The following is a 26954-nucleotide window of genomic DNA, read 5'->3' as shown; positions in this document are numbered from 1 at the left end:
ATATTTGTATTCTGTACGGGGTTCCTTCTTTTCTCTGTCAGTTAGGTTAGTATTGGGGACTAACTAAAATGTTGATCCATCCTCAGTTTTGTCCTAAGCCATTAAACTCTGTAACTGTTATAAAGTCCCCATTGGCCTCATTGTGAAATCCCTGAATGGTTTCTTTTCTCCCCGGCAACTGAGTTAGAAAATATGCCTGTATCTTTGTAGTGACTGGGTGTATTTATACACCATCCAAAGTGTAATCAATAACTTCACCATGCTCAAAAGGATATTAAGTGTCTGTTTATTTATTTTTTTATTACCCATCTACCAATAGGTGCACTTCTTTGTGAGGCATTGGGAAACCTCCCGGGTCTTTGTGGTTGAATCTGTGTTTGAAATTCACTGCTAACCGTGGGAACTTACATATACTTGTATGTGTGGGGTACAGAGATGAGGTAGTCATTCAGAAATCATGTTAAACACTATTATTGGAGTGAGTCCATGCAACTTATTTGATTACTTGTTAAGCACATTTTTACTCCTGAACTTATTTAGACTTGCCATAACAAAGAGTTTGAATACTTATTGACCCAAGACTTTGACATAATGGGGTATTGTGTGACAAAAGAAATCTCAATTTGATCCATTTTAAATTCACACTATAATACATCAAAATGTGGAAAAAGTCAAGGGGTGTGAATACTTCCTGAATGCACTGTATGTCTAAATGGAGTATAATGTCCTCTGTTTTTATAAAGGACATAAGTATGAGCTGAGGAGACAGAGATGAGTATCTGAGCGTTGGGTTTGATTGAGGATGAGAAATAGGAACTCATAAGCCAAATGCAAATCCTTTCATGTTTCTGACTCTTCTGAATTTGAATATCTCTGGCTCCCCAGACTGTTGTAAGGAAATACATTTTTTTTAAATGTAACTCATCCAGTTAGATAAGAAAGAAAACATAATTTATCTTCTTGTTGCCATGACAAGGAAACATCTAAATGCTTTATAGCTGTAAAAATCAATAACATTATGAAATGAAAAAAAAACAATTTATTTAAAAAAACAGAGAATCCATCGAACCGTTATACCCCCTGTTATACCCCCAAGTTCATAGTCAAATAATTAAGTATAATTCTGCATTTTCTTTTGTTATGCAGATGTGTTTCCCCAATATATTTCCCATACTATTGGTAAGGCAGGGTGGGGCAGGCCAAAGATAACTGTATCCCTATGTACTCTCTCCTATCTATGAGAATGATTAGGGGGTTGAAATCAGAGAGAAGATCTGAACGGAGAACAGAGGCCCAGGTTAGCTGGGTGTAGTCCTAATGCCAACGGTCAGGCTGCTAAATTGAAAGGGGCCCACTGCAGTGGTGGAGGGTCTCTCAGTCTCATTCTTACCATAGCTGGACTGCCAGGTGCTGCAGGGAGGGAGAGCTCTCAGCCTTAATCCTAGACATTAACTGCTGGCTGTAAGCAGGTCTGGGCACGTTACTTACCTCACAGCAGAGTACCCGGCTGCCAGGGGCCAGGGGAGAGTGAGGGAGAGACAGGGAGTGAGGGATAGAGGGAAAGAGGTGGGGGGCAGGGGCTGCAGGGAGAGAGAGAGGATCTGGGAGGGCATGGGAGATAGGGAGAGAGAGGGCAAGGGCAGCAGTGAGAAAAAGAGAGAAACTGAGAGGGAGAGAAAGAGAGGGAGGGCCCAGAGCTGGGCCGGGCAAGGAGAATTTAATCTCCAGATTAGGGGCTGAGATGAATTCCTGCCGCCAGTCTGACCTTGTCAAGGAGCCAGAGTGAAATGGAGATTTCAGGACAGCGTTGGCGGGTGGCATGAGTGTTGAGCTGAGATAGCCCTGTGTGATGGTCTGAGTATTGAGCTGAGACAGCCCTGTGTGATGGTCTGAGTGTTGAGCTGAGATAGCCCTGTGTGATGGTCTGAGTGTTGAGCTGAGACAGCCCTGTGTGATGGTCTGAGTATTGAGCTGAGACAGCCCTGTGTGATGGTCTGAGTGTTGAGCAGAGACAGCCCTGTGTGATGGTCTGAGTATTGAGCTGAGACAGCCCTGTGTGATGGTCTGAGAATTGAGCAGAAACAGCCCTGTGTGATGGTCTGAGTATTGAGCTGAGACAGCCCTGTGTGATGGTCTGAGTATTGAGCTGAGATAGCCCTGTGTGATGGTCTGAGTGTTGAGCTGAGATAGCCCTGTGTGATGGTCTGAATGTTGAGCTGAGACAGCCCTGTGTGATGGTCTGAGTATTGAGCTGAGACAGCCCTGTGTGATGGTCTGAGTGTTGAGCACAGACAGCCCTGTGTGATGGTCTGAGTATTGAGCTGAGACAGCCCTGTGTGATGGTCTGATTGTTGAGCTGAGACAGCCCTGTGTGATGGTCTGAGAATTGAGCAGAAACAGCCCTGTGTGATGGTCTGAGTATTGAGCTGAGACAGCCCTGTGTGATGGTCTGAGTGTTGAGCTGAGACAGCCCTGTGTGATGGTCTGAGAATTGAGCTGAGACAGCCCTGTGTGATGGACTGAGTATTGAGCTGAGATAGCCCTGTGTGATGGTCTGAGTATTGAGCTGAGATAGCCTTGTGTGATGGTTTGAGTATTCAGCTGAGACAGCCCTGTGTGATGGTCTGAGTATTGAGCTGAGACAGCCCTGTGTGATGGTCTGAGTATTGAGCTGAGACAGCCCTGTGTGATGGTCTGAGTATTGAGTTGAGACAGCCCTTTGTGATGGTCTGAGTGTTGAGCTGAGACAGCCCTGTGTGATGGTCTGAGTATTGAGCTGAGACAGCCCTGTTTGATGGTCTGAGTATTGAGCTGAGATAGCCCTGTGTGATGGTCTGAGCATTGAGCTGAGACAGCCCTGTGTGATGGTCTGAGTATTGAGCTGAGACAGCCCTGTGTGATGGCCTGAGTATTGAGCTGAGACAACCCTGTGTGATGGTCTGAGTATTGAGCTGAGACAGCCCTGTGTGACGGTCTGAGTATTGAGCTGAGATAGCCCTGTGTGATGGTCTGAGCATTGAGCTGAGACAGCCCTGTGTGATGGTCTGAGTATTGAGCTGAGACAGCCCTGTGTGATGGCCTGAGTATTGAGCTGAGACAGCCCTGTGTGATGGTCTGAGTGTTGAGCTGAGACAGCCCTGTTTGATGGTCTGAGTATTGAGCTGAGATAACCCTGTGTGATGGTCTGAGTATTGAGCTGAGACAGCCCTGTGTGATGGTCTGAGCATTGAGCTGAGACAGCCCTGTGTGATGGTCTGAGTATTGAGCTGAGACAGCCCTGTGTGATGGTCTGACTATTGAGCTGAGACAGCCCTGTGTGATGGTCTCAGTATTGAGCTGAGACAGCCCTGTGTGATGGTCTGAGCATTGAGCTGAGACAGCCCTGTGTGATGGCCTGAGTATTGAGCTGAGACAACCCTGTGTGATGGTCTGACTATTGAGCTGAGACAGCCCTGTGTGATGGTCTCAGTATTGAGCTGAGACAGCCCTGTGTGATGGTCTGAGCATTGAGCTGAGACAGCCCTGTGTGATGGTCTGAGTATTGAGCTGAGACAGCCCTGTGTGATGGCCTGAGTATTGAGCTGAGACAGCCCTGTGTGATGGTCTGAGTGTTGAGCTGAGACAACCCTGTGTGATGGTCTAAGTTTTGAGCTGAGACAACCCTGCGTAGTTGGAGGGTCTGAGCTGAGCTCTTTCTCTTTCTAGGGTCACAGCCTGATATCCTGACTCACACTGAATTTGTGGTCATATTAGGAATAGAACAAAGGCATGCTGTGGCATGCAAGGGAACAAAGGCATGCAAGGGTCCTCTGACAAACGGAGATGGAGATGTGGAGGAGGAAGAGAAGGAGGTGTTGACAATGTAAATGTAAATGTATTTTAGTGGGATTTGAGACTGTCTGAGATTGATTTAATGAACTGAGGCGAGGAGAGCCTGGTCTCCTGTTGTGAGGAAACTGACCAGGCTTGTTCTAGTGTTACACAGTTCATTAAGGCTTTGCTTCAGAACATTACAGAATAATGACATGAAGTTCCTGTTCTAGAATTTCTATTCATTTGCTCCTTAATTTCACTTAACAGCCAAATGTAACAATCATTTTCTCCATTGCAGAACTAAAACATTTTAATACAAAAAAACTTAAAAAAAACAACAACAGTTCATTTGAACTCTTTTATTTGAAATGTCAATTTAATGTCAGTTTTTTCCCCTGTGCTGTAGCCCTAAGAGTCCTGTCTGTCTGAAAGGACAAAGAGAAATTAGTTGAATTCCCTCTGTGTTAATATGCGGTTCTCTTGGCCACAGAATGTTGCCTGAAGGCTGCAGGTAACCACTTAACAGACTGAAACCCAGAATATGACGCTTTTCATCACAGTCTGTCAGTTGTCATGGAAATCTACAGAGAGTCACAAGCAGGGGGCAATTTTAGGGGAAAATAGCGTCTACATCAAATACTGGGCTAACACAGGACTGTGACACATTGAAATGACAGCAGGTAGCTATGGTATTGATCTGTAACCTGGCAGATCATGCTGCTCAAACCTACAGACCAGTTATATTGTGTGTTTCTTACTAATGTTGTTTCTTTCTTACTATAATATACACATACTGTAATGTCGTTTCATCTTACTATAATATACACACACTGTAATGTTGTTTCTTCTTACTATAATATACACATACTGTAATGTTGTTTCTTCTTACTATAATATACACACACTGTAATGATGTTTCTTCTTACTATAATATACACATACTGTAATGTTGTTTCTTCTTACTATAATATACACATACTGTAATGTTGTTTCTTCTTACTATAATTTACACATACTGTAATGTTGTTTCATGACAATATTTTGTATATTCTTTGTTTGACTGGGAGGTATTTCAGTATTAAGTTGAGACAGAAATAGGATATCTAGGTTTTCATCGCAATGTTTGGGAAAACGATTAAGAGATTATGACATAAAACAGGCTAAAAAAAATTTGAACAATTCTTTTGTTTCGTTAACTCTAATCACCAGTCTGTTCCAGCCAATTGAGTTAGAATGTGAAGTTACTTTGTCTACCTTAGTCCAATGTAGGAGTCCAAAATGTTTTGTCCATGCTAAATCACAGAAACATTGCATACGATTTGCTCTGACATGCTTTACCATCATAAAAGTGGACTTGGACATTTTCTGCCTGAGTAAGTTTCTACAAAGACCTCATTTCTTTATTTTGGAAAAACATAACATAAACAACACGAAGACAGAATAAGGAGCAGTTCAGAACACATTTAGATGAAGAATGTTCAAGCATTAGTCGCCGAACTCATGGTGTGTGACCAGTATTGCCCAGAAGCATGTTGCCTCCTGTTTGGAAGAAACGTAATACCTTCAACCTTATGCATCTATCAACTAGTCTCAAGGAGTTTGGTGAAAATGTCACAGTTTAGCCACCAATGCAACCTATGCATTCCCTACATAGTTTGCATGATCAATATTTGATGTGACTGCCATTAGACCTCTGCTGCTTGATCTTCTCAATATCAAATCGTAATATTGACCCTCTCTACAACGTGACATTAGAGGATGTAATAACCTGATTGCCTCCCCGCACCCCCCTCTCCACCCCGTCATCTCAACTCCTCACCACTCACAGCCTGATGTAGAAGTCAAGCATAATCCTACAAATCTCCTCCAGCTTAATGCATTTTAAATGGAAGGATGGATGTAGTCTAAATCAGTGTGCTGCTTCTCTTAAGTGATTCAATGTCTAATAGAGGAGTAGACAGCTGGGCCAGGCCCCGTACTGTGTAGAGCCTAGCCGTCACCGAAGCTGTAAATGCAATTTTAATGACATATCTATCCTCTTTGATGGAGGAAGAAGAAGCACAACCCCATCAAATGATACCTTTTTCTTGGAATCAAGGGTCTCGGCAGTGCCAGTTGAACTCCATCCACCGCTACAGTCACCACCGGTTCAGAGGAGAAGAGGGCACTCAGTGAAAACTGTGTTCTTGATACGTATTCACAGAACCACTGTGGAATTAGAACAGTTTAGGTTGTTTGGTTAAAGGAGACAGCTGGGTATTATAGATGACCTAAAATGTGTGGATATTTTCCTTATAGCCATGAACCTTGGGGGTTTTCATTGACATATTACAAATCTGTTGATACCAATAACGAGACGTTGACTCATCCACGGGATACTGAATATTGCCTTGAGGACAACCAGAGCATTGAGGAACTAAGATAGACTCTCTGTAAGGCATGTTGTGAGGTCACATTAATATTAATCTGGGCTCTCCTCAGAACGGGAGGAATCTGCTCCCTCCTGGGATGAGTTGAGGCTTAGAAGAGATCCCAGTTTACTGATACATCTGTTATCCTAGTTAAGACTAATTTTCTTTGTCTTTCATTTTATTCTTGTAATCTAATGCTGTCCAGCTTCATAGAGCCAGGACACAGTCTCCTTTTCTTATTTATTTGATTGCTTTACCAAAACCGCCAACGAACTCACAGCCTATGTAATTTGAGAAGCAAGATTTTAAGATGCGATGATAATAATATGCAACAATTAGAAAGTCAAATCTGGAGACAGCTTGGTTTGCCACTCTGAACTGAACACAGCTTTCCATTTCTTCCCTTTATTAGCCTGTATGCGACAGATCCAGAACTTACATGTTTTTAGTCATTCAGATATCATGCTTAGGCAGTATATGTCTATTGAGAATGAGTGCGTTTCTGTTGAAGTCCTCCCTCCATTACCCCAGTTACATTGTCCACTGACCAATGCTAGCCTGAAGGTTCTGTTCCCCACCCCACCTGGCCCTTCATGGCCTTCCTAGCCCCCGCTACATTATAATTTTATTGGCTCCTGAACACAGATGTTATCCATCTCATTGAACCTTCAAGGTTATATCTTCAAATACATCAAAGACTACCCCTCTAAACGGGAGGAACTGTGACAGCCAATATTTTCCATACCCTGGAGATATACTCATCTCTCTACATGCAGACTCCCTCATTATCAATTTTCATGAGGTAAAACATGAAAGCTATTCAAATGTCTGGGAAACTCAAATTTGATCTACCTACTATTAAATTGCAAAATATTACAAACCAGACAGAGAGCTTCATCCAATGAGCACGATGAATGACTATGATATGATTTGAACCATATCCAGTTCATTAATACCATTGCCAGAAGAGCCTATTTCACAGTTGACTGAGCAAGCAAAAAGGTGTGAGCCTGAGTGACAACAAACCAACTGTCAAACTGGCACACTTAAAGGCTATTATTTCAGTTCAACAAACTCCTTTAAAAAAAGGAACAAACATCTTTTGATCCTTTGATCACTTTTTGAATGTTTGTCTTAATCATTTGTAGTCATTGCCTCGTCTTGCTTTTTTTTTCTCCCTGTAGAAATCGAAAAATTACAAAAAGATGAAGAAAAAGAAGAAAAAGAAGAGGAGAAGTTTATCGACGTGGTCATCAACAAGAACATGAAGCTGGGACAGAAAGTGTTAATACCCTTCAAACAGTTCCCCAAAGTAAGTGCTGCTGGATTTGGGCTAGAGATTTCCAGATCATACTGTGCAACTGCAATCAAATAATGGTTTCTTTTCAGTTAGCTTCTGGGATCTTTTCTATTTTCATTTGACTTCCAGACAACAAGCATCTGACAGTTCACGTATTTATTTTTACACAATGAAAAGCAACCTGTATAATTAAGTGAACCAATAAGTCAACATTACAGTGACTACAAGAAGAGATAACAGAATTGGGCCATGATCACATTTCCTTCTCCAAACATCTCATTTATGATTTTATAACATTACAGTACAAATTACCCTTCATTTTATAGTAACCCTACGAACCCCTACCACTCCGATCTGTCAGCTACATGACCTTGCTCACATCTCCATGTGCTTATAACTCTTTATATTCCCTTATTCTTTCATTTTGAAAAAGGCAATGACTCTACTGACGCTTGTTTAAGGTTGCTATTTCCTGCAGATTGTTCTTGGTCTTTTAATTTTTATCTAATTAATTTTGGCACTTTACATGTTTTCATTGAAAAGACAAACCAGGAAAAAAATATGCAGGTGTGTCGAGGCCAAAGCAGAGATTTTCAGTAGACATCCAATTCAGTACCCTCCATGACCTATTTGTTCCTTGTAAATAAATAGAGAGTCTAACAATAGGTAATAAAGAGCCAAAGAAAAAAGAGAGAGGGGGAGAGACCAGGAGAAAAAGACACCTGCACTTCCCTTTTTTTGCTCCAACAATAAAAACAGAGCCATGTGCATACTGCACCACACACACACACACACACACACTCACTCACTCACTCACTCACTCACTCACTCACTCACTCACTCACTCACTCACTCACTCACTCACTCACTCACTCACTCACTCACACACACCTCTCAGAATGACCGCCATGTCAGGATGAAACAGCCCATGCTGTTTGAGTGATAATGCTGTGCTCATCTAGCCATGTGATGAGAGCCCTTCATCCACCTCAGGCCTCCACTCTGAGACAAAGCTCCCAGCATCAACAGCAGCGTTTAATGGAGCCACACAGCAGCTGCATGAAAGCCAGTTCCCACAGGGTCCCTAACAGGGAGGCTAGTAGCGTAGCAGAGAGGCAAGCGTAAAAAAAGAGGAGCCTCTCTCAGGTGATGATGACATCCCTCAGGTTTTCACCTCAGTCCTCTCTGAGAGAGGCTGTAGATGGATGACCTGGCTTTCAGAGGACAGAAAGCTGCAGGAGCTTCAACACAGTCTGCTGTGGCACCCTATTCCCTATTTTGTGCACTACTTTTGTAGGCACAATATTTTTTTGAATATGTTTTTTACATAATGTGGTGAGTCCTATTGATAAATATAGCTATTTTGAAAGGGAGCTCTGGTTAGATATTTACAGTGTTCTCTAACTTAAACAAACTGATTGTGAGAGCTACATTTTGTCCCTTTCTAAAATAATTACAATGACATTAATAAAGGGAGATGTAATGTCATCTAGAGACCCATCTGTGTCTCAAAGGAGTGCAGCAAAACACATTTGCTTTGACAGCTTTGATAAGTGGGGCCGCTAATACGCTGTTTAGAGCCTCAACAAGCCACCGAAGGAAGACAAATTCAATTTGTTCAATCTGACAGGTAGCAATGGGCTAGAGTGATCGCTGTGACTCCAATGGGTTTTCTCCCTGAACTACAAACATCACCTTTTGGCTTTCGCCACTGAAGTGGCTCGCTGCGTTTCCCAAAGCGACCGTTTAGACTCATGTTCAGAGGGTTTATATCCATCTTCTAAAAACACGGCTTTATAATAATATGAAACAGGCAAGGACACCAGAGAGCAGGTTCCAGACGTATGGTTTTCTCGGACAAATAAAGTTTAGCTATGAAATAAAATACCTAACACTCTTAAATTGGGCCACTGGTTAAACACGAGTTCAACCTGAATTATGATATTCACCTAGCAGCACAGTTCATTGCTGTGCTACGATGGAGAATGGGTTGTGCATGTTGTGCATGTCTGCTTGTTACATACCAATTTGCGCTGGAAAACAGAGAAGCTGGAAAACAGAGTAATCATTTACAGTTGTGATAAAGTATTAGTGATACCGTGAGAGTGGCTTAGAATTGATTTGTGTAAGCGAAGAGAGGATTGCAGCTAAACAGGGGAAGACAGGGACAAGAATTTGGCCCTGCATTTTATCCACACTAGCCCACATCACTGCGCGTACCACCGACTTAGCAGTACAGTACAGCGTTCCTCAATCAATTTTGTACCAGTGACTGGTCCTCCTCCTTTTTTTTACCAGCTCATGTTCATGTCATGACCATAGAGAGCCTTTTTATTATCTATATCTACTATAACTGTTCCTCTGGAGATACAACTCACCACTATAACTGTTCCTCTGTCTGGCGATACAACTCACCACTATAACTGTTCCTCTGGAGATACAACTCACCACTATAACTGTTCCTCTGTCTGGAGATACAACTCACCACTATAACTGTTCCTCTGTCTGGCGATACAACTCACCACTATAACTGTTCCTCTGGAGATACAACTCACCACTATAACTGTTCCTCTGGAGATGCAACTCACCACTATAACTGTTCCTCTGTCTGGAGATACAACTCACCACTATAACTGTTCCTCTGGAGATACAACTCACCACTATAACTGTTCCTCTGTCTGGAGATACAACTCACCACTATAACTGTTCCTCTGTCTGGCGATACAACTCACCACTATAACTGTTCCTCTGGAGATACAACTCACCACTATAACTGTTCCTCTGGAGATACAACTCACCACTATAACTGTTCGTCTGTCTGGAGATACAACTCACCACTATAACTGTTCCTCTCTCTGGAGATACAACTCACCACTATAACTGTTCCTCTGTCTGGAGATACAACTCACCAATATAACTGTTCCTCTGTCTGGAGATGCAACTCACCAATATAACTGTTCCTCTGTCTGGAGATGCAACTACCCACTATAAATGTTCCTCTGTCTGGAGATACAACTCACCACTATAACTGTTCCTCTGGAGATACAACTCACCACTATAACTGTTCCTCTGTCTGGAGATACAACTCACCACTATAACTGTTTCTCTGTCTGGAGATACAACTCACCACTATAACTGTTCCTCTGTCTGGAGATACAACTCACCAATATAACTGTTCCTCTGTCTGGAGATACAACTCACCACTATAACTGTTCCTCTGTCTGGAGATACAACTCACCACTATAACTGTTCCTCTGGAGATACAACTCACCACTATAACTGTTCCTCTGTCTGGAGATACAACTCACCACTATAACTGTTTCTCTGTCTGGAGATACAACTCACCACTATAACTGTTCCTCTGTCTGGAGATACAACTCACCACTATAACTGTTCCTCTGTCTGGCGATACAACTCACCACTATAACTGTTCCTCTGGAGATACAACTCACCACTATAACTGTTCCTCTGGAGATACAACTCACCACTATAACTGTTCCTCTGTCTGGAGATACAACTCACCACTATGACTGTTCCTCTCTCTGGAGATACAACTCACCACTATAACTGTTCCTCTGTCTGGAGATACAACTCACCAATATAACTGTTCCTCTGTCTGGAGATGCAACTACCCACTATAAATGTTCCTCTGTCTGGAGATACAACTCACCACTATAACTGTTCCTCTGGAGATACAACTCACCACTATAACTGTTCCTCTGTCTGGAGATACAACTCACCACTATAACTTTTTCTCTGTCTGGAGATACAACTCACCACTATAACTGTTCCTCTGTCTGGAGATACAACTCACCAATATAACTGTTCCTCTGTCTGGAGATACAACTCACCACTATAACTGTTCCTCTGTCTGGAGATACAACTCACCACTATAACTGTTCCTCTGGAGATACAACTCACCACTATAACTGTTCCTCTGGAGATGCAACTCACCACTATAACTGTTCCTCTCTCTGGAGATACAACTCACCACTATAACTGTTCCTCTGTCTGGAGATACAACTCACCACTATAACTGTTCCTCTGTCTGGAGATACAACTCACCACTATAACTGTTCCTCTGTCTGGAGATACAACTCACCACTATAACTGTTCCTCTGTCTGGAGATACAACTCACCACTATAACTGTTCCTCTGTCTGGAGATACAACTCACCACTATAACTGTTCCTCTGTCTGGAGATACAACTCACCAATATAACTGTTCCTCTGTCTGGAGATGCAACTACCCACTATAAATGTTCCTCTGGAGATACAACTCACCACTATAACTGTTCCTCTGGAGATACAACTCACCACTATAACTGTTCCTCTGTCTGGAGATACAACTCACCACTATAACTTTTTCTCTGTCTGGAGATACAACTCACCACTATAACTGTTCCTCTGTCTGGAGATACAACTCACCAATATAACTGTTCCTCTGTCTGGAGATACAACTCACCACTATAACTGTTCCTCTGTCTGGAGATACAACTCACCACTATAACTGTTCCTCTGTCTGGAGATACAACTCACCACTATAACTGTTCCCCTGTCTGGAGATACAACTCACCACTATAACTGTTCCTCTGTCTGAAGATACAACTCACCACTACAACTGTTCCTCTGTCTGGAGATACAACTCACCACTATAACTGTTCCTCTGTCTGAAGATACAACTCACCACTACAACTGTTCCTCTGTCTGGAGATACAACTCACCACTATAACTGTTCCTCTGGAGATACAACTCACCACTATAACTGTTCCTCTGTCTGGAGATACAACTCAGCAACATAACTGTTCATTTGGAGATACAACTCACCACTATAACTGTTCCTCTGTCTGGAGATACAACTCACCACTATAACTGTTCCTCTGTCTGGAGATACAACTCACCACTGTAACTGTTCCTCTGTCTGGAGATACAACTCAGCACCATAACTGTTCTCCTGTCTGGAGATACAACTCACCACTATAACTGTTCCTCTGGAGATACAACTCACCACTATAACTGTTCCTCTGTCTTGAGATACAACTCACCACTAGAACTGTTCCCCTGTCTGGAGATAGAACTCACCACTATAACTGTTCCTCTGTCTGGAGATACAACTCACCACTATAACTGTTCCTCTGTCTGGAGATACAACTCACCAATATAACTGTTCCTCTGTCTGGAGATACAACTCACCACTATAACTTTTCCCCTGTCTGGAGATACAACTCACCACTACAACTGTTTCTCTGTCTGGAGATACAACTCACCACTATAACTGTTCCTCTGGAGATACAACTCACCACTATAACTGTTCCTCTGTCTTGAGATACAACTCACCACTAGAACTGTTCCCCTGTCTGGAGATAGAACTCACCACTATAACTGTTCCTCTGTCTGGAGATACAACTCACCACTATAACTGTTCCTCTGTCTGGAGATACAACTCACCAATATAACTGTTCCTCTGTCTGGAGATACAACTCACCACTATAACTTTTCCCCTGTCTGGAGATACAACTCACCACTACAACTGTTTCTCTGTCTGGAGATACAACTCACCACTATAACTGTTCTTCTGTCTGGAGATACAACTCACAACTATAACTGTTCCTCTGTCTGGAGATACAACTCACCACTCTAACTGTTCCTCTGGAGATACAACTCACCACTATAACTGTTCCTCTGTCTGGAGATACAACTCACCACTATAACTGTTCTTCTGTCTGGAGATACAACTCACCACTATAACTGTTCCTCTGGAGATACAACTCACCACTATAACTATCCATCTGTCTGGAGATACAACTCACCACTATAACTGTTCCTCTATCTCTAGATACAATTCATCACCATAACTGTTCCTCTGTCTGGAGATACAACTCACCACTATAACTGTTCTTCTGTCTGGAGATACAACTCACCACTATAACTGTTCCTCTGTCTGGAGATACAACTCACCACTATAACTATCCATCTGTCTGGAGATACAACTCACCACTATAACTGTTCCTCTGTCTCTAGATACAATTCATCACCATAACTGTGTCTCTGCTTTAGACATTTTGTTTGCATCCCTGTTGTGCTGTCTGCCTGTCTCAGCATCTTCTCTGCTGTCACTCTGTCACGGTTGACAACTCCATAGTGTCGCCCTCCCAGAGTTCAAATAACCTTGACATGAGCCTGGACAACACCCTGTCGTTCTCTGCAAACATCCAAGCAGTGACTCACTCCTGCAGGTTAACACTCTACAACATCCGTAGAATACGACCCTACCTCACACAGGAAGTGGCGCAGGTCCTAATCCAGACACTTGTCCTCTCCCATCCGGACTACTGCAACTCACTGTTGGCTGTGCTCCCCGCTTGTGCTATCAAGCAACTGATACTTATCCAGAATCCCGCAGCCCGTCTGGTGTTCTTCCCAAGTTCTCTGATGTCACCCCATTCCTCTGCACACTCCACTGGCTTCCAGTCGAAGCTCGCATCCACTACAAGACCATGGTGCTAACATACGGAACAGCAAGAGGAACTGCCCCTCCCTACCTTCAGGCTATGCTTCAGGCTATGCTCAAACCCTACACCCCACTCGATTCTGCCACCTCAGGTCTCTTGGCCCTCCCACCCCTACGCTCAGCCCAGTCTAAGATCTTCTTTGCCCTGGCACCCCAATGGTGGAACCAGCTTCCCCCTGAATCTAGGACAACAGAAACTGAGAAATGTTGGGCTGTGGTGGAATGGAATAGGGGGTTGGGGGTGTAGGCTCACCTCTTTTTGTTTCTCTTATCCACACTGCTCAACAAAATAAAGGGAACACTTAAACAACACAATGTAACTCCAAGTCAATCACACTTCTGTGAAATCAAACTGTCCACTTAGGAAGCAACACTGATTGACAATAAATTGAATTTGCTGTTGTGTAAATGGTATAGACAACAGGTGAAAATTATAGGCATTTACCAAGACACCCCCAATAAAGGAGTGGTTCTGCAGGTGGTGACCACAGACCACTTCTCAGTTTCTATGCTCCCTGGCTGATGTTTTGGTCCCTTTTGAATGCTGGCGGTGCTTTCACTCTACTGGTAGCATGAGACGGAGTCTACAACCCACACAACTGGCTCAGGTAGTGCAGCTCATCCAGGATGGCACATCAATGCGAGATGTGGCAAGAAGGTTTGCTGTGTCAGCGTAGTGTCCAGAGCATGGAGGCGCTACCAGGAGACAGGCCAGTACATCAGGAGACGTGGTGGAGGCCGTAGGAGGGCAACAACCCCGCAGCAGGACCGCTACCTGCAGTAGCAGGAGGAGCACTACCAGAGCCCTGCAAAATGACCTCCAGCAGGCCACAAATGTGCATGTGTCTGCTCAAACGGTCAGAAACAGACTCCATGAGGGTGGTATGAGGGCCCGACGTCCACAGTTGGGGGTTGTGCTTCCAGCCCAACACCGTGCAGGACGTTTGGCATTTGCCAGAGAACACCAAGATTGGCAAATTCGCCACTGGCACCCTGTGCTCTTCACAGATGAAAGCAGGTTCACACTGAGCACATGTGACAGACGTGACAGTCTGGAGACGCCGTGGAAAACGTTCTGCTGCCTGCAACATCCTCCAGCATGACCGGTTTGGCGGTGGGTCAGTCATGGTGTGGGGTGGCATTTCTTTGGGAGGCCGCACAACCCTCCATGTGCTCGCCAGAGGTAGCCTGACTGCCATTAGGTACCGAGATGAGATCCTCAGACCCCTTGTGAGACCATATGCTGGTGTGGTTGACCCTGGGTTCCTCCTAATGCAAGACAATGCTAGACCTCATGTGGCTGGAGTGTGTCAGCAGTTCCTGCAAGAGGAAGGCATTGATGCTATGGACTGGCCCGCCCGTTCCCCAGACCTGAATCCAATTGAGTACATCTGGGACATCATGTTTCGCTCCATCCACCAACGCCACGTTGCACCACAGACTGTCCAGGAGTTGGCGGATGCTTTAGTCCAGGTCTGGGAGGTGATCCCTCAGGAGACCATCCGCCACCTCATCAGGAGCATGCCCAGGCGTTGTAGGGAGGTCATACAGGCACGTGGAGGCCACACACCCCACTGAGCCTCATTTTCACTTGTTTTAAGGACATTACATCAAAGTTGGATCAGCCTGTAGTGTGGTTTTCCACTTTAATTTTGAGTGTGACTCCAAATCCAGACCTCCATGGGTTGATCAATTTGATTTCCATTGATCATTTTTGTGTGATTTTGTTGTCAGCACATTCAACTATGTAAAGAAAAAAGTATTTAATAAGAATATTTCATTCATTCAGATCTAGGATGTGTTATTTTAGTGTTCCCTTTATTTTTTTGAGCAGTGTATTTTATTATGACCAAATCCTGTGTGATCAATATGATCATTTTTCTGCATGCCTACGGGTACATGTGGTATAAACTAAGTGTGTAAATTGACATGACTATTGCACCTGCAGGGGTTACAACACAAAAGGACAAAGCAAATAAAAACATGGTAAAAAAATGAACGGGTCTTAACGGGCCCACAGGCTGCCGGCCATGTCACTTTTCTAATTTTTTTTATTTTTAGTTTTAACTTGAATGTCTTTTTTTGTGTCAATTTTGATGAGCCCACCAAATTAAATAATTGTCCAGCCCATCTGGTATTTGCCAGATTTGCCAGATGACCAATCCACCCCTGCAGCTACAGTATGTAAAACAGCATGACATATTGTTTTGCAATACCTCCATAGTCATCCTTTGAGAAGACTATGGTTAGAATTTATAGGGAAATATCTTTTAGAGTGATCTGGGATCATGTGAAAATGGAATAGGCTAACTGTAAAATAAACAATTTCATTGCATTTGTTTATACACTGACTGTACAAAACATCAAGAACACCTGCTCTTTCCATGACATAGACTGACCAGGTAAAAGCTATGATCCCTTATTGATGTCACTTGTTAAATCCACTTCAATCAGTGTAGATGAAGGGGAGGAGTCAGGTTAAATAAGTATTTTTAAGCCTTCAGACAACTGAGACAGAGGGTGAATGGGCAAGACAAAATATTTAGGTGCCTTTGAACGGGGTATGGTAGTAGGTGCCAGGCGCACCGGTTTGTGTCAAGAACTGCAACGCTGCTACAGTTGGTTTTTCCACAATTGTGCTAGTTCTGGGGACAAACGGGGGATGGGGTGCATCTCAATATTAGGAAGGTGTTCTTAATGTTTGGTGTACTCCGTGTATACAGTACCTTGATGTCTTTGCGCTATGCTACAGGGTATCATCCCCATGCATTGTTAAGGGCTATGATGCTTTTACTCTACAGATGAAAGAAGAAATCAAAGGGTCTCGTCTGGTTAATAATATCTCTTAATAATCAACTGTCCTATGAAATAGGGTTTAGTTTTTATGAAAAATAATAACGCATTGGTTTATGAGGAACTAAAAAGATGACTAGTGTGTTCAGAAAGCAAGGAGGGTACTGTACTGTACATATTCATAAATACCCACTGAGAGTAAATAGTCATCCTGAGTGTATATAGAGCAGACTGGTTGCAGTGTTCTAAGAAATTGCAAGAGATCTTTGCTTGTATCGTGTACATGATAAACAATCAAAGCTCAAAATAAAAATAAATACTTTCGAGCCAGTTCTGAGACGTATAAAGAAATAAGTCAACAAAAATATGTAAATAAACAGAATAGTGTGCCTCAGGAGGAAGATGATGTAAAGTATGGAGGCCCATTAGTCAGCCCATGGGTGTATCTAAAACGGCACCCTATTCCATATAGTGTACTACTTTTGACTGACCAGCTGAATCCAGGTGAAAGCTATGATCCCTTATTGATGTCTTGTTAAATCCACTTTAATCAGTGTAAATGAAGGGGAGGAGGCAGGTTAAATAAGTACTTCTATGTCTTTATATAATTGAGACATAGATTGTGTATGTGTGCCATTCAGAGGGTGAATGAACAAGACAAAATATTTAAGTGCCTTTGAACGGGGTTTGGTAGTAGGTACCAGGCCCACCAAATTTAGTCTGTCAAGAACGACAATGCTACTGGGTTTTTCACGCTCAACAGTTTCTATGTGTATCAAGAATGGGTTCATCCAGCCAAATTCACACGACTGTGGGAAACATTGGAGTCATCCCTGTGGAATGCTTTCGACACCTTGTAGAGTCCATACCCTGATGAATTGAAGCTGTTTTGAGAGAAACTCAATATTAGGGTGTTCCTAATGTTTTGTACACTCAGTGTACTTTGTTTGCTCATTCACTGTGTAATTGGTATAAATCAATCTCTCAACAACGAAACACCACACCAACAGCCATGAAATACTGTCCTGTTTTTCATGGCCGTACATTTTTCACACCCCTTGACTTTTTCCACATTTTGTAGCGTTACAGACTGAATTTAAAATGGATTATATTGAGATTTAGTGTCACTGATTTACACACAATACCCCATAAAGTCAAAGTGGAATTTTGTGTGTAGAACATTTGAGAAATTAATTATAAAAAATCAATGCTGAAATGTCTTGAGTCATTAAGTATTCAACACCTTTGTTATGGCATTCCTAAAGAAGTTCAGAACTACAAATGTCCTTAACAAGTTGCATAATAAGTTGCATGGACTCATTCCGTGTTCAATTATAGTGGTTAACATTGTTTTTGAATGACTGTACCCCACACATACAATTATCTGCAAGGTCCCTTATCCAGTAATTAATTTCACAGTTTCAACCACACAGACCCGGGAGGTGTTTCAATGCCTCACAAAGAAGAGCACCGATTGGGAGATGTGTAAAAATAAAAAAGCAAATGCTGAATATCCCTTTGAGCATGGTGTAGATATTATTTTGGCTTTAGATGCTGTATCAATACACCCAGTCACTACAAAGATACAGGTGTCCTTCCTAACTCAGTTGCCGGAGAGGAAGGAAATCTCTCCTTGATTTCACTATGAGGCCAATGGTGATTTTAAATCAGTTACAGAGTTTAATGGTTGTGATACGAGAAAACGGAGGATGAATCAACATTGTAGTTATGCCACAATACTAACCTAAATTACAGAGTGAAAAGAAGATATAATAAAAAATTATCCAAAACATGCATCCTGTTTGCAACAAGGCACTAAGGTAATACTGCAAAGAAATGTGGGAAATAAGTGTTATGTTTGCGGCAAATCCAACACAACACATCACTGAATATCACTCTTCAAATGTTCAAGCATGGTGGTGGCTGCATCATGTTATGGGTATGCTTGTCTAGGGAGTTTTTTAGGATCTTCCTGAGTGGCCTAGCTACAGTTTTGACTTGAATTGGCTTGTGGCTTAGGGCAAGACCTGAAAATTGCTGTCTAGCAATGATCAACAATCTACTTGACAGAGCTTGAAGAATTTTTAAAAGAAAAATTGTCAAATATTATACAATCCAGGCGTGCAAAGCTCTTAGAGACTTACCCCAAAAGACACAGCTGTAGTCGTTGCTAAAGTACTACTTCAAAGTACTGACACGGGTGTGAATACTTATGTAAATGAGATATTTCTGTGTTTCATTGTTAACAAATGTGCAACAATTTACAAAAACTTGTTTTCAATTTGTCATTATGGGGTATTGTGTGTAGATCGGTGAGGAAAAAAAAGAGAAAAAAAGAGAAAGAAATTCTGTCTGTAACACAACAAAATGTGAAACAAGTCAAGGGGTATGAATACTTTCTGAAGTCACTGTACGTGCACCCATCATAAATATTTGTGTAATCACCCAAGGCCATTAGAAAGGTGTTAATTTCCAATTTAGGTTGTGTTTCTATCTCTCCTCTCTCCCCTGTGTCTCTATGTCTCTGTGTGTCTCTGTGTGTGTCTCTGTCTCTTTGTGTCTATCTCTCCTCTTTCGTACATTTTTCTGTGTACCTCTGTGCCTCTCCTCTGTGCCTCTGTGTATGTGTCTCTCTTCTCCTTTGTTTTTCTGTGTCTCTACTCTCCACTGTCTGTCTCTGTGTTTCTACTCTCCTCTGTGTCTCTCTGTGTGTTTGTGTCTCTGTGTGTCTCTGTGTCACTTCTATCCTCTGTGGCTCTCTGTGTGTATGTGTCTCTGTGTGTCTGTCTCTTCTATCCTCTGTGTCTCACTGTGTCTGTGTCTCTGTGTGTCTCTGCGTCTCTGTCTCTTTGTGTCTGTCTCTCCTCTCTCCTGTCTGTCTCTGTGTGTCTCTGTGCCTCTCCTCTCCTCTGTGTCTCTCTGTGTGTCTGGGTCTCTCCGCTCCTCAGCAATGGCAGTAGTGATTTATTCTTCTGCTGTTGGCTCTGTCTGTCCTGCTGTCTTCAGCAGAATCACTGCATGCTGGCTTTTCTCTGAACACACCTCTCCTCTCGTCTCACAGCGCAATACACACATACATACATACACACACACCTCCTCTCCTCCTCTCCAGCACAGTGCAGGCTAGCAGTACAGTAATGCATTCAGGAAATGATGAAAAGATGTTAGATGTTGGTCCGCCCTACCCCCCTGGGTAGCTGTGATTAATCATAGATTCGTTCCTACTGGTTGGTGTCCTCTGACTTTTTAATCATCACAGAACCCTTCATCTCTCCACCTGCTTTCTCCATCCCCTGCCAACTCTAAGATGTGCGGTTGAAAATGCTGTGGTTTTGGTTATTGTTGCTGTTAGGATGACCACTCTGCACCACGGCTCCTCTGTCAGCCCTGAACTACGACTGTGAGAGCGGTGTGTAGGCCTACTCTACACTCTTCTAAAAATGGTTTCCAAAGGGGTTCTAAAGCTGTCCCCATAGGATAACCCTTTTTGGTTCCATGTAGAACTATTTTGGATTCCATGTAGAACCCTCAATGGAAAGGGTTCTACATGGAACCAAAAAGGATTCTTCAAAGGGTTCTCCTATGGGGACAGCCGAAGAACCCTTTTAGATCCTAGATAACACCTTTTTTTTCTAAGAGTGTAGTGTGGTCCTAGTGTGTGTGTGTGTGTAACCATAATCAAAGCAAAGTGGTTCTTGCCAACACATGATTAAGAAGAGACTGTTCAGCTCTCATGTGGGCCGTCACTATCGGTGCCAGGCAGTACAGTCCCCTCCTAGTCCCCATTAAGGGACAGTAAGGGACCCACGCCGCAGCAGTTCTGGACTGGGTTCAGATTACTGCTGTTGTTGGGGGAAATGGATTAGAGATATTAAAAGCAGTAAGACAATGGCTGCGTCCCATTACATCCTATTCCCTTTAGAGTGCACTACTTTCAAAGGTAGTGCACTATAAAGGGAAGATGGGTGCCATTTGGGATGCAGCCCAGTTTTTACTTATTCCAAACACCCATTGAAGAAAGACTGATATGTCTAGTAAAACAGAATGATGAACACAGCAATCTGGCTGATTCTACCAGGCTAGTACTGTACTGTGGAATGTGGGTTAGAGAGGCTTTCGTTTGCATGAGTAAATATAAAGACAGGGTGGTGTTTAATGTCCAGATTAAGTTTATCTCTGACATTTAGAGGCATTAAACAGATCAGATCCAAGGCAAATATCTTTGATCTGTCTGTAAATAACTAGGCTTTAAAAAAGCACCAAACCAACAGCATCCCACAGCACAGCACCAAAACAGCATGTGATATGCTGTCTGACTGACTGACTGTCATGCCTCCTGTTATTTGTCTTAATAAAATGACCAATTTTACGGAAAAAAACGTACAACTAAAAACATGAAACGTCTATGTAATTTTCCCATTGTTTACATTACAGGATGTGTTCCACCCTGAATATAACAGGTGCAAACTTTCCCACCTGTTCACACTCAGTCGGATGTAAACCTGGCTATTTGTCAACATAATGGACTTTCAGATACCTTTGGCACCTTTTATGTAGCCTCAGCATCTGTAGACATCACCCTGTGTACAAAAGTAATGAGTGGAATTTAACTGGTGTTAGCATATATGCAGGCCTGGATACGAGCACAGTAGTGAAACTGACAATATACAGCCATATGGCCTGAGTTCACCTGAGTGCACTGCCTGCCACTGACCATGAAAATGACAGTTACTGACCAAGGCAATGACAGTTAATGACCATGGCAAATACAGTTAATGACCATGGCAATGAGAGTTAATGACCATGGCAAGGATAGTTAATGACCAAGGCAATGACAATTAATGACCATGGCAAATACAGTTAATGACCATGGTAATGACAGTTAATGACCATGGCAAGGATAGTTAATGACCAAGGCAATGACAATTAATGACCATGGCAAATACAGTTAATGACCATGGCAGTGACAGTTAATGACCATGGCAGTGACAGTTAATAGCCATGGCAAGGACAGTTAATGACCATGGCAATGACAGTTAATGACCATGGCAATGAGAGTTAATGACCATGGCAAGGACAGTTAATGACCATGGCAATGACAATTAATGTCCATGGCAAATACAGTTAATTACCATGGCAATGACAGTTAATGACCATGGCAGTGACAGTTAATGACCATGGTAATGAGAGTTAATGACCATGGCAAGGACAGTTAATGGCAATGACAGTTAATGACCATGGTAATGAGAGTTAATGACCATGGCAAGGACAGTTAATGACCATGGCAATGACAGTTAATGACCATGGCAATGACAGTTAATGACCATGGCAGTGACAGTTAATAACCATGACAAGGACAGTCAATGACCATGGCAATGACAGTTAATGACCATGGTAATGAGAGTTAATGACCATGGCAAGGACAGTTAATGGCAATGCCAGTTAATGACCATGGTAATGAGAGTTAATGACCATGGCAAGAACTGTTAATGACCATGGCAATGACAGTTAATGACCATGGCAATGACAGTTACTGACCAAGGCAAGGACAGTTACTGGCCATGGCAAGGACAGTTAATGACCATGGCAACGACAGTTAATGACCATGGCAATAGCAGTTAATGATTATGGCAATGGCAGTTAATGACCATGGCAAGGACAGTTACTGACCATGGCAAGGACAGTTAATGACCATGGCAAGGACAGTTAATGACTATGGCTATGGCAGTTAATGACCATGGCAAGGCCAGTTACTGGCCATGGCAAGGACAGTTAATGACCATGGCAACGACAGTTAATGACCATGGCAAGGACAGTTAATGACTATGGCAATGGCAGTTAATGACCATGGCAAGGACAGTTACTGACCATGGCAAGGACAGTTAATGACCATGGCAAGGACAGTTACTGACCAAGGCAAGGACAGTTACTGACCATGGCAAGGACAGTTAATGACCATGGCAAGGACAGTTAATGACCAAGGCAAGGACAGTTACTGACCATGGCAAGGACAGTTAATGACTATGGCAACGACAGTTAATGACTATGGCAAGGGCAGTTAATGACCATGGCAATGACAGTTACTGACCATGGCAATGACAGTTACTGACCAATGCAAGGACAGTTAATGACCATGGCAATGACAGTTAATGACTATGGCAACGACAGTTACCGACCATGGCAATGACAGTTACTGACCATGACAATCACAGTTAATGACCATGGCAATGACAGTTAATGACCATGACAATCACAGTTAATGACCATGGCAATGACAGTTAATGACCATGACAATCACAGTTAATTACCATGGCAATGACAGTTAATAACCATGGCAATGACAGTTAATGACCATAACAATCACAGTTAATGACCATGACAATCACAGTTACTGTTTTGAGAGAAAGGAGACGTAGGCGTAGAACTAAATAGGGCAGTTTTTTTCCATCCTGTCCACTAATTAATGACCCATAGAGATGTAGGAGACAGCTGTATAACTCAGTGTTAAACGGAGAGAGAGATGGTGAGCAGAAGAGCTCTGTACTCTGTATCCTCTATCTCCCTCTCTCCCTGCTTTATCTCTCTCTCCCTGCACTCTCCCCTTGCTTTATCTCTCTCTCCCTGCACTCTCTCCCTGCGCTCTCTTGCTCTCTCTCTCTCTCTCTTTCCTCTTTCTTTGCTCTCTTTCTTTCTCTTTTCTCCCCCTCTCTTTCCTCTCTGCTTTCATTCTCTCTGTTCCCTCTCTCTCTCACTTTGCTCTTTCTCTCTCTTTTCTCTCTCCCTCCTCTCTTTTTTTTGTGTCCATCTACTCTCTCTGTTTTGGTCTTTGCATGACCTTTAACATTGTCACTCAACATTCAACAGCCATGTGAAAATAGCAAGGGCACTCTATGTGACTTTTGCAGAGCATTTAAACAGGGATGACGTTGACATATAAAGGCAAACTGTGGTATTGTATAAAACTTGATATGTTGAAAAGATTATGTACTATTTGAACGTGACCTGTCAAATGCTGAGCCTTCTCATTTCACATAATGCTGTTATAATTGTTTGGATTGTGTTTGTTAGCTGTCAAAGGCAGAACGAATGCAGTTAGAGTGCAGTATAACTCCATCTAAAATAACACCTTTTTTTTTTTACAGTGCAGTATAATTGCAGTTAAACTGCAGTATACTGTAGTTATTCTGCAATTACTGCGTCCAAAATATCACAGTCGACTGCAGTTACTGCACTTTTACTTCAATTTCAAGACTGCAATCTTTTTTGTAAGGTAAAAAAACAAACATTTTTCCTATATAGAGAATTACATTTGACCCTATGGGCCCTGGTCAAAAGTAGTGCACTATATATGGAATAGAGTGCCATTTGGGATGCACACCTGCTACTAGGAAGATAGTTCTCATGTCAACAATTCTTGTTTAAATTGAATCAAAAGCAAACTGTTGGAGCCACCATTTGATTGACATACAAATGTTTCTGCCTTTATCTCATCTGCACAGATACTCATTGAGCTTCTCTGCTTGTGTTTCTGTTTTAGTTTAACTTTGTGGGCAAACTGCTGGGTCCACGCGGGAACTCACTAAAGAGACTGCAGGAAGACACGCTCACTAAGATGTCCATTCTGGGGAAAGGATCAATGAGAGACAAAGAGAAGGTAACAGCCAAGTCATTCTCTCCCTCTCTCTAACAGTCAAACATTTCTATCTCTCCCTCTCTATCTAGTAAAAGACAAGTCCCCTCCCCTTCGCTCCCTCTCTATCTGAAAACAGCCCAATCCCATTCCCTCTCTCTCTACCTCTCTGTAACAGCCAAGTCCCCTCTCTCACGCTCCCTCTGTCTCTCTACTTCTCTGTTGTTTGTGTCAGGTAAATTGAGGCAGACACCCTCAGTGGAAAGGCATCAATAACCAGCTGAGTTATTGAGGATGTGTTCTGTCTCGTTGTGTCTGTGGCAGTCTTTCTCCGTCAGTCAGTTTGTCATCATAGGTGATATGTGACATCGATGATCTTCAGTACCACACAGCACCGTTCTGTTAGATTGTTGTGATCGATTCTCTCTGACGGCACAACTCTGGAACACCTGCTGAACAGATCTGTCATGGGGATGTGCTGACCTCAGCAGACTCAGCAAGCTTCCACACACACACACGCACGCACGCACGCACGCACGCACACACACACACACACACACACACACACACACACACACACACACACACACACACACACACACACACACACACACACACACACACACACACACACACAGCTTGGCATGCTTCACACACCTCCATTACTTTACCAGGGAGATTTGTGATCTATCATTGACAGCTTGCTCCAGATACTTCATGCACCTTACTTTTCAGACAAATCATCCGTCCTGAAACGCTCATGTTGGGCTGTTTGCTTCAGAGTTTGTTTTGCAGTGAGAGGCCTGTATTATGCTAGACGTTTTCTAGGATGAAGAGGCGCAATTTTAGCACCAAATTCTAATTGTATGGATACAGCTAGCTGTGTTCTTATAGCTACAGTACCTCCCTGTAAGCCAGTTGGAGGTGGGTAAAAGCTCAGCCTCAGTGTATGCCTTATTGCAATACATATAACTCTTATAGAATTCCTCCAATATTTGGCCAAGATTGTCATGGTCAGTTACACAGAGGAGTATCAATGAAAGGATCAAAGGAAGGACACTACTGCAACAGGCTGCATCAGGCTTCTTTCTCCCTTCACCTCCTCTGCTTTTGAGTGCGGAGCTGATGGAACCTCTGACATCCCAGCATTGTCGTCATAGACTCCTATAGCCAATACGATATAGAAGCATTCAGTCTCTGTCCTGAAGTTGCTTTATTGTACATTCCTTGGGCTGGGTGATGTTAAGGGAGGCGTATGCTTCTGGGTTCATGGTTGGTGTTATGGAAACAAAAGCTAGTGGAGCTTAAAATGGATGATGAAATTACATCTAGTTGTTGACTTGGGCTTCCTTGTCCTCTGTCAGACCTCTCAGTCTGTAAGAAGTCATCACAATACACGGCATCCATGTTGTTGCTGTCGTGTCGTCCTGCTGTCATTCAGGATGCATAGCAAGGCATCAACTGCAACAACTAACAGCCCTCAAACATGTCATTCTCTGAGCCAAACTTTCTTTCCTATGTAGTTCCTATGGACTCTCACGCTGTTGTCTCAGGCTTTGTGCTTCTTTGTGCCTCTGTTTTTGGGAAGAGAATGGCTGTTTGATAACCAGATTTACAGTGAGGAACATAAACAGATTCTCTGTGAGGAATATCAACAAGAGGAGGAGGTGACAGCTGTAATCTCCTGCCATGGGCTGCTGGGCACCTATAGGTAGACTGTGTGTGTGTGTGTGTGTGTGTGTGTGTGTGTGTGTGTGTGTGTGTGTGTGTGTGTGTGTGTGTGTGTGTGTGTGTGTGTGTGTGTGTGTGTGTGTAATTAATGTCTCTTATCCAAGCTATGTGAGTGGCCACACACTCATGCCACACACACACACACAGAGACACACACACACACACACACACACACACACACACACACACACGCTGGCAGCTCCATCAGTAGAGGTACTCCAGACAGTATACACAGAGGAGCCGCTTCCTCGTAAAACACAGATTTATGAGAGAAATTTGCATCTCATTAACATACCACAGGCTCTCTTAAAACCTGGTTATTTATAATTAAATGACATCACATCAGAGGCTCTGCCTTGCATGGTGCTTCTAGAGGAGGGAAGTGTGTGTGAGTGTGTGTGTGTGTGTGTGTGTGTGTGTGTGTGTGTGTGTGTGTGTGTGTGTGTGTGTGTGTGTGTGTGTGTGTGTGTGTGTGTGCATGCATTGCATGATTCCAGTGGAGGAGGGAGAAGGAAGTTCTCAGTAGCTAGCAGAGTAGAGGAACATCACTAGAGAAGAGCAGTGTTTTGTTCAGATGAGGAAACTGGGGTGTCTATAAACCTCATATTGTTGTCTGTGCTGTAGTTTTACTTAGGGTTTGGCCCTAATTAACATATTGGCCTGTTTCTGTCTGGATGAGATGGCCCATTGGGATCTATGTTGGCCTATATCACCTATTTACCTCATACTGTAGTATGTACTACATGTACAGTATACAATGTTGCAC

General features: G+C 42.9%; 1 protein-coding gene across 2 annotated transcripts in view; it reads left to right on the top strand.

The window, feature by feature from the left end:
- LOC139392078 (KH domain-containing, RNA-binding, signal transduction-associated protein 3-like) overlaps nt 1-26954 on the top strand; it is a 139513-nt gene that overhangs the window by 54646 nt on the left and 57913 nt on the right. For both annotated transcript variants that reach the window (XM_071139771.1, XM_071139770.1), the window contains exons 2-3: nt 7409-7536; nt 24365-24481. In XM_071139771.1, the coding sequence (XP_070995872.1) occupies nt 7409-7536; nt 24365-24481 (245 nt within the window). The remainder of the gene's footprint in view (nt 1-7408; nt 7537-24364; nt 24482-26954) is intronic.

Source organism: Oncorhynchus clarkii, chromosome 32 (genome assembly GCF_045791955.1).
Source record: "Oncorhynchus clarkii lewisi isolate Uvic-CL-2024 chromosome 32, UVic_Ocla_1.0, whole genome shotgun sequence".
Taxonomy (NCBI): Eukaryota; Metazoa; Chordata; class Actinopteri; order Salmoniformes; family Salmonidae; genus Oncorhynchus; species Oncorhynchus clarkii.
This window is presented reverse-complemented; position numbering and strand designations above follow the sequence as displayed.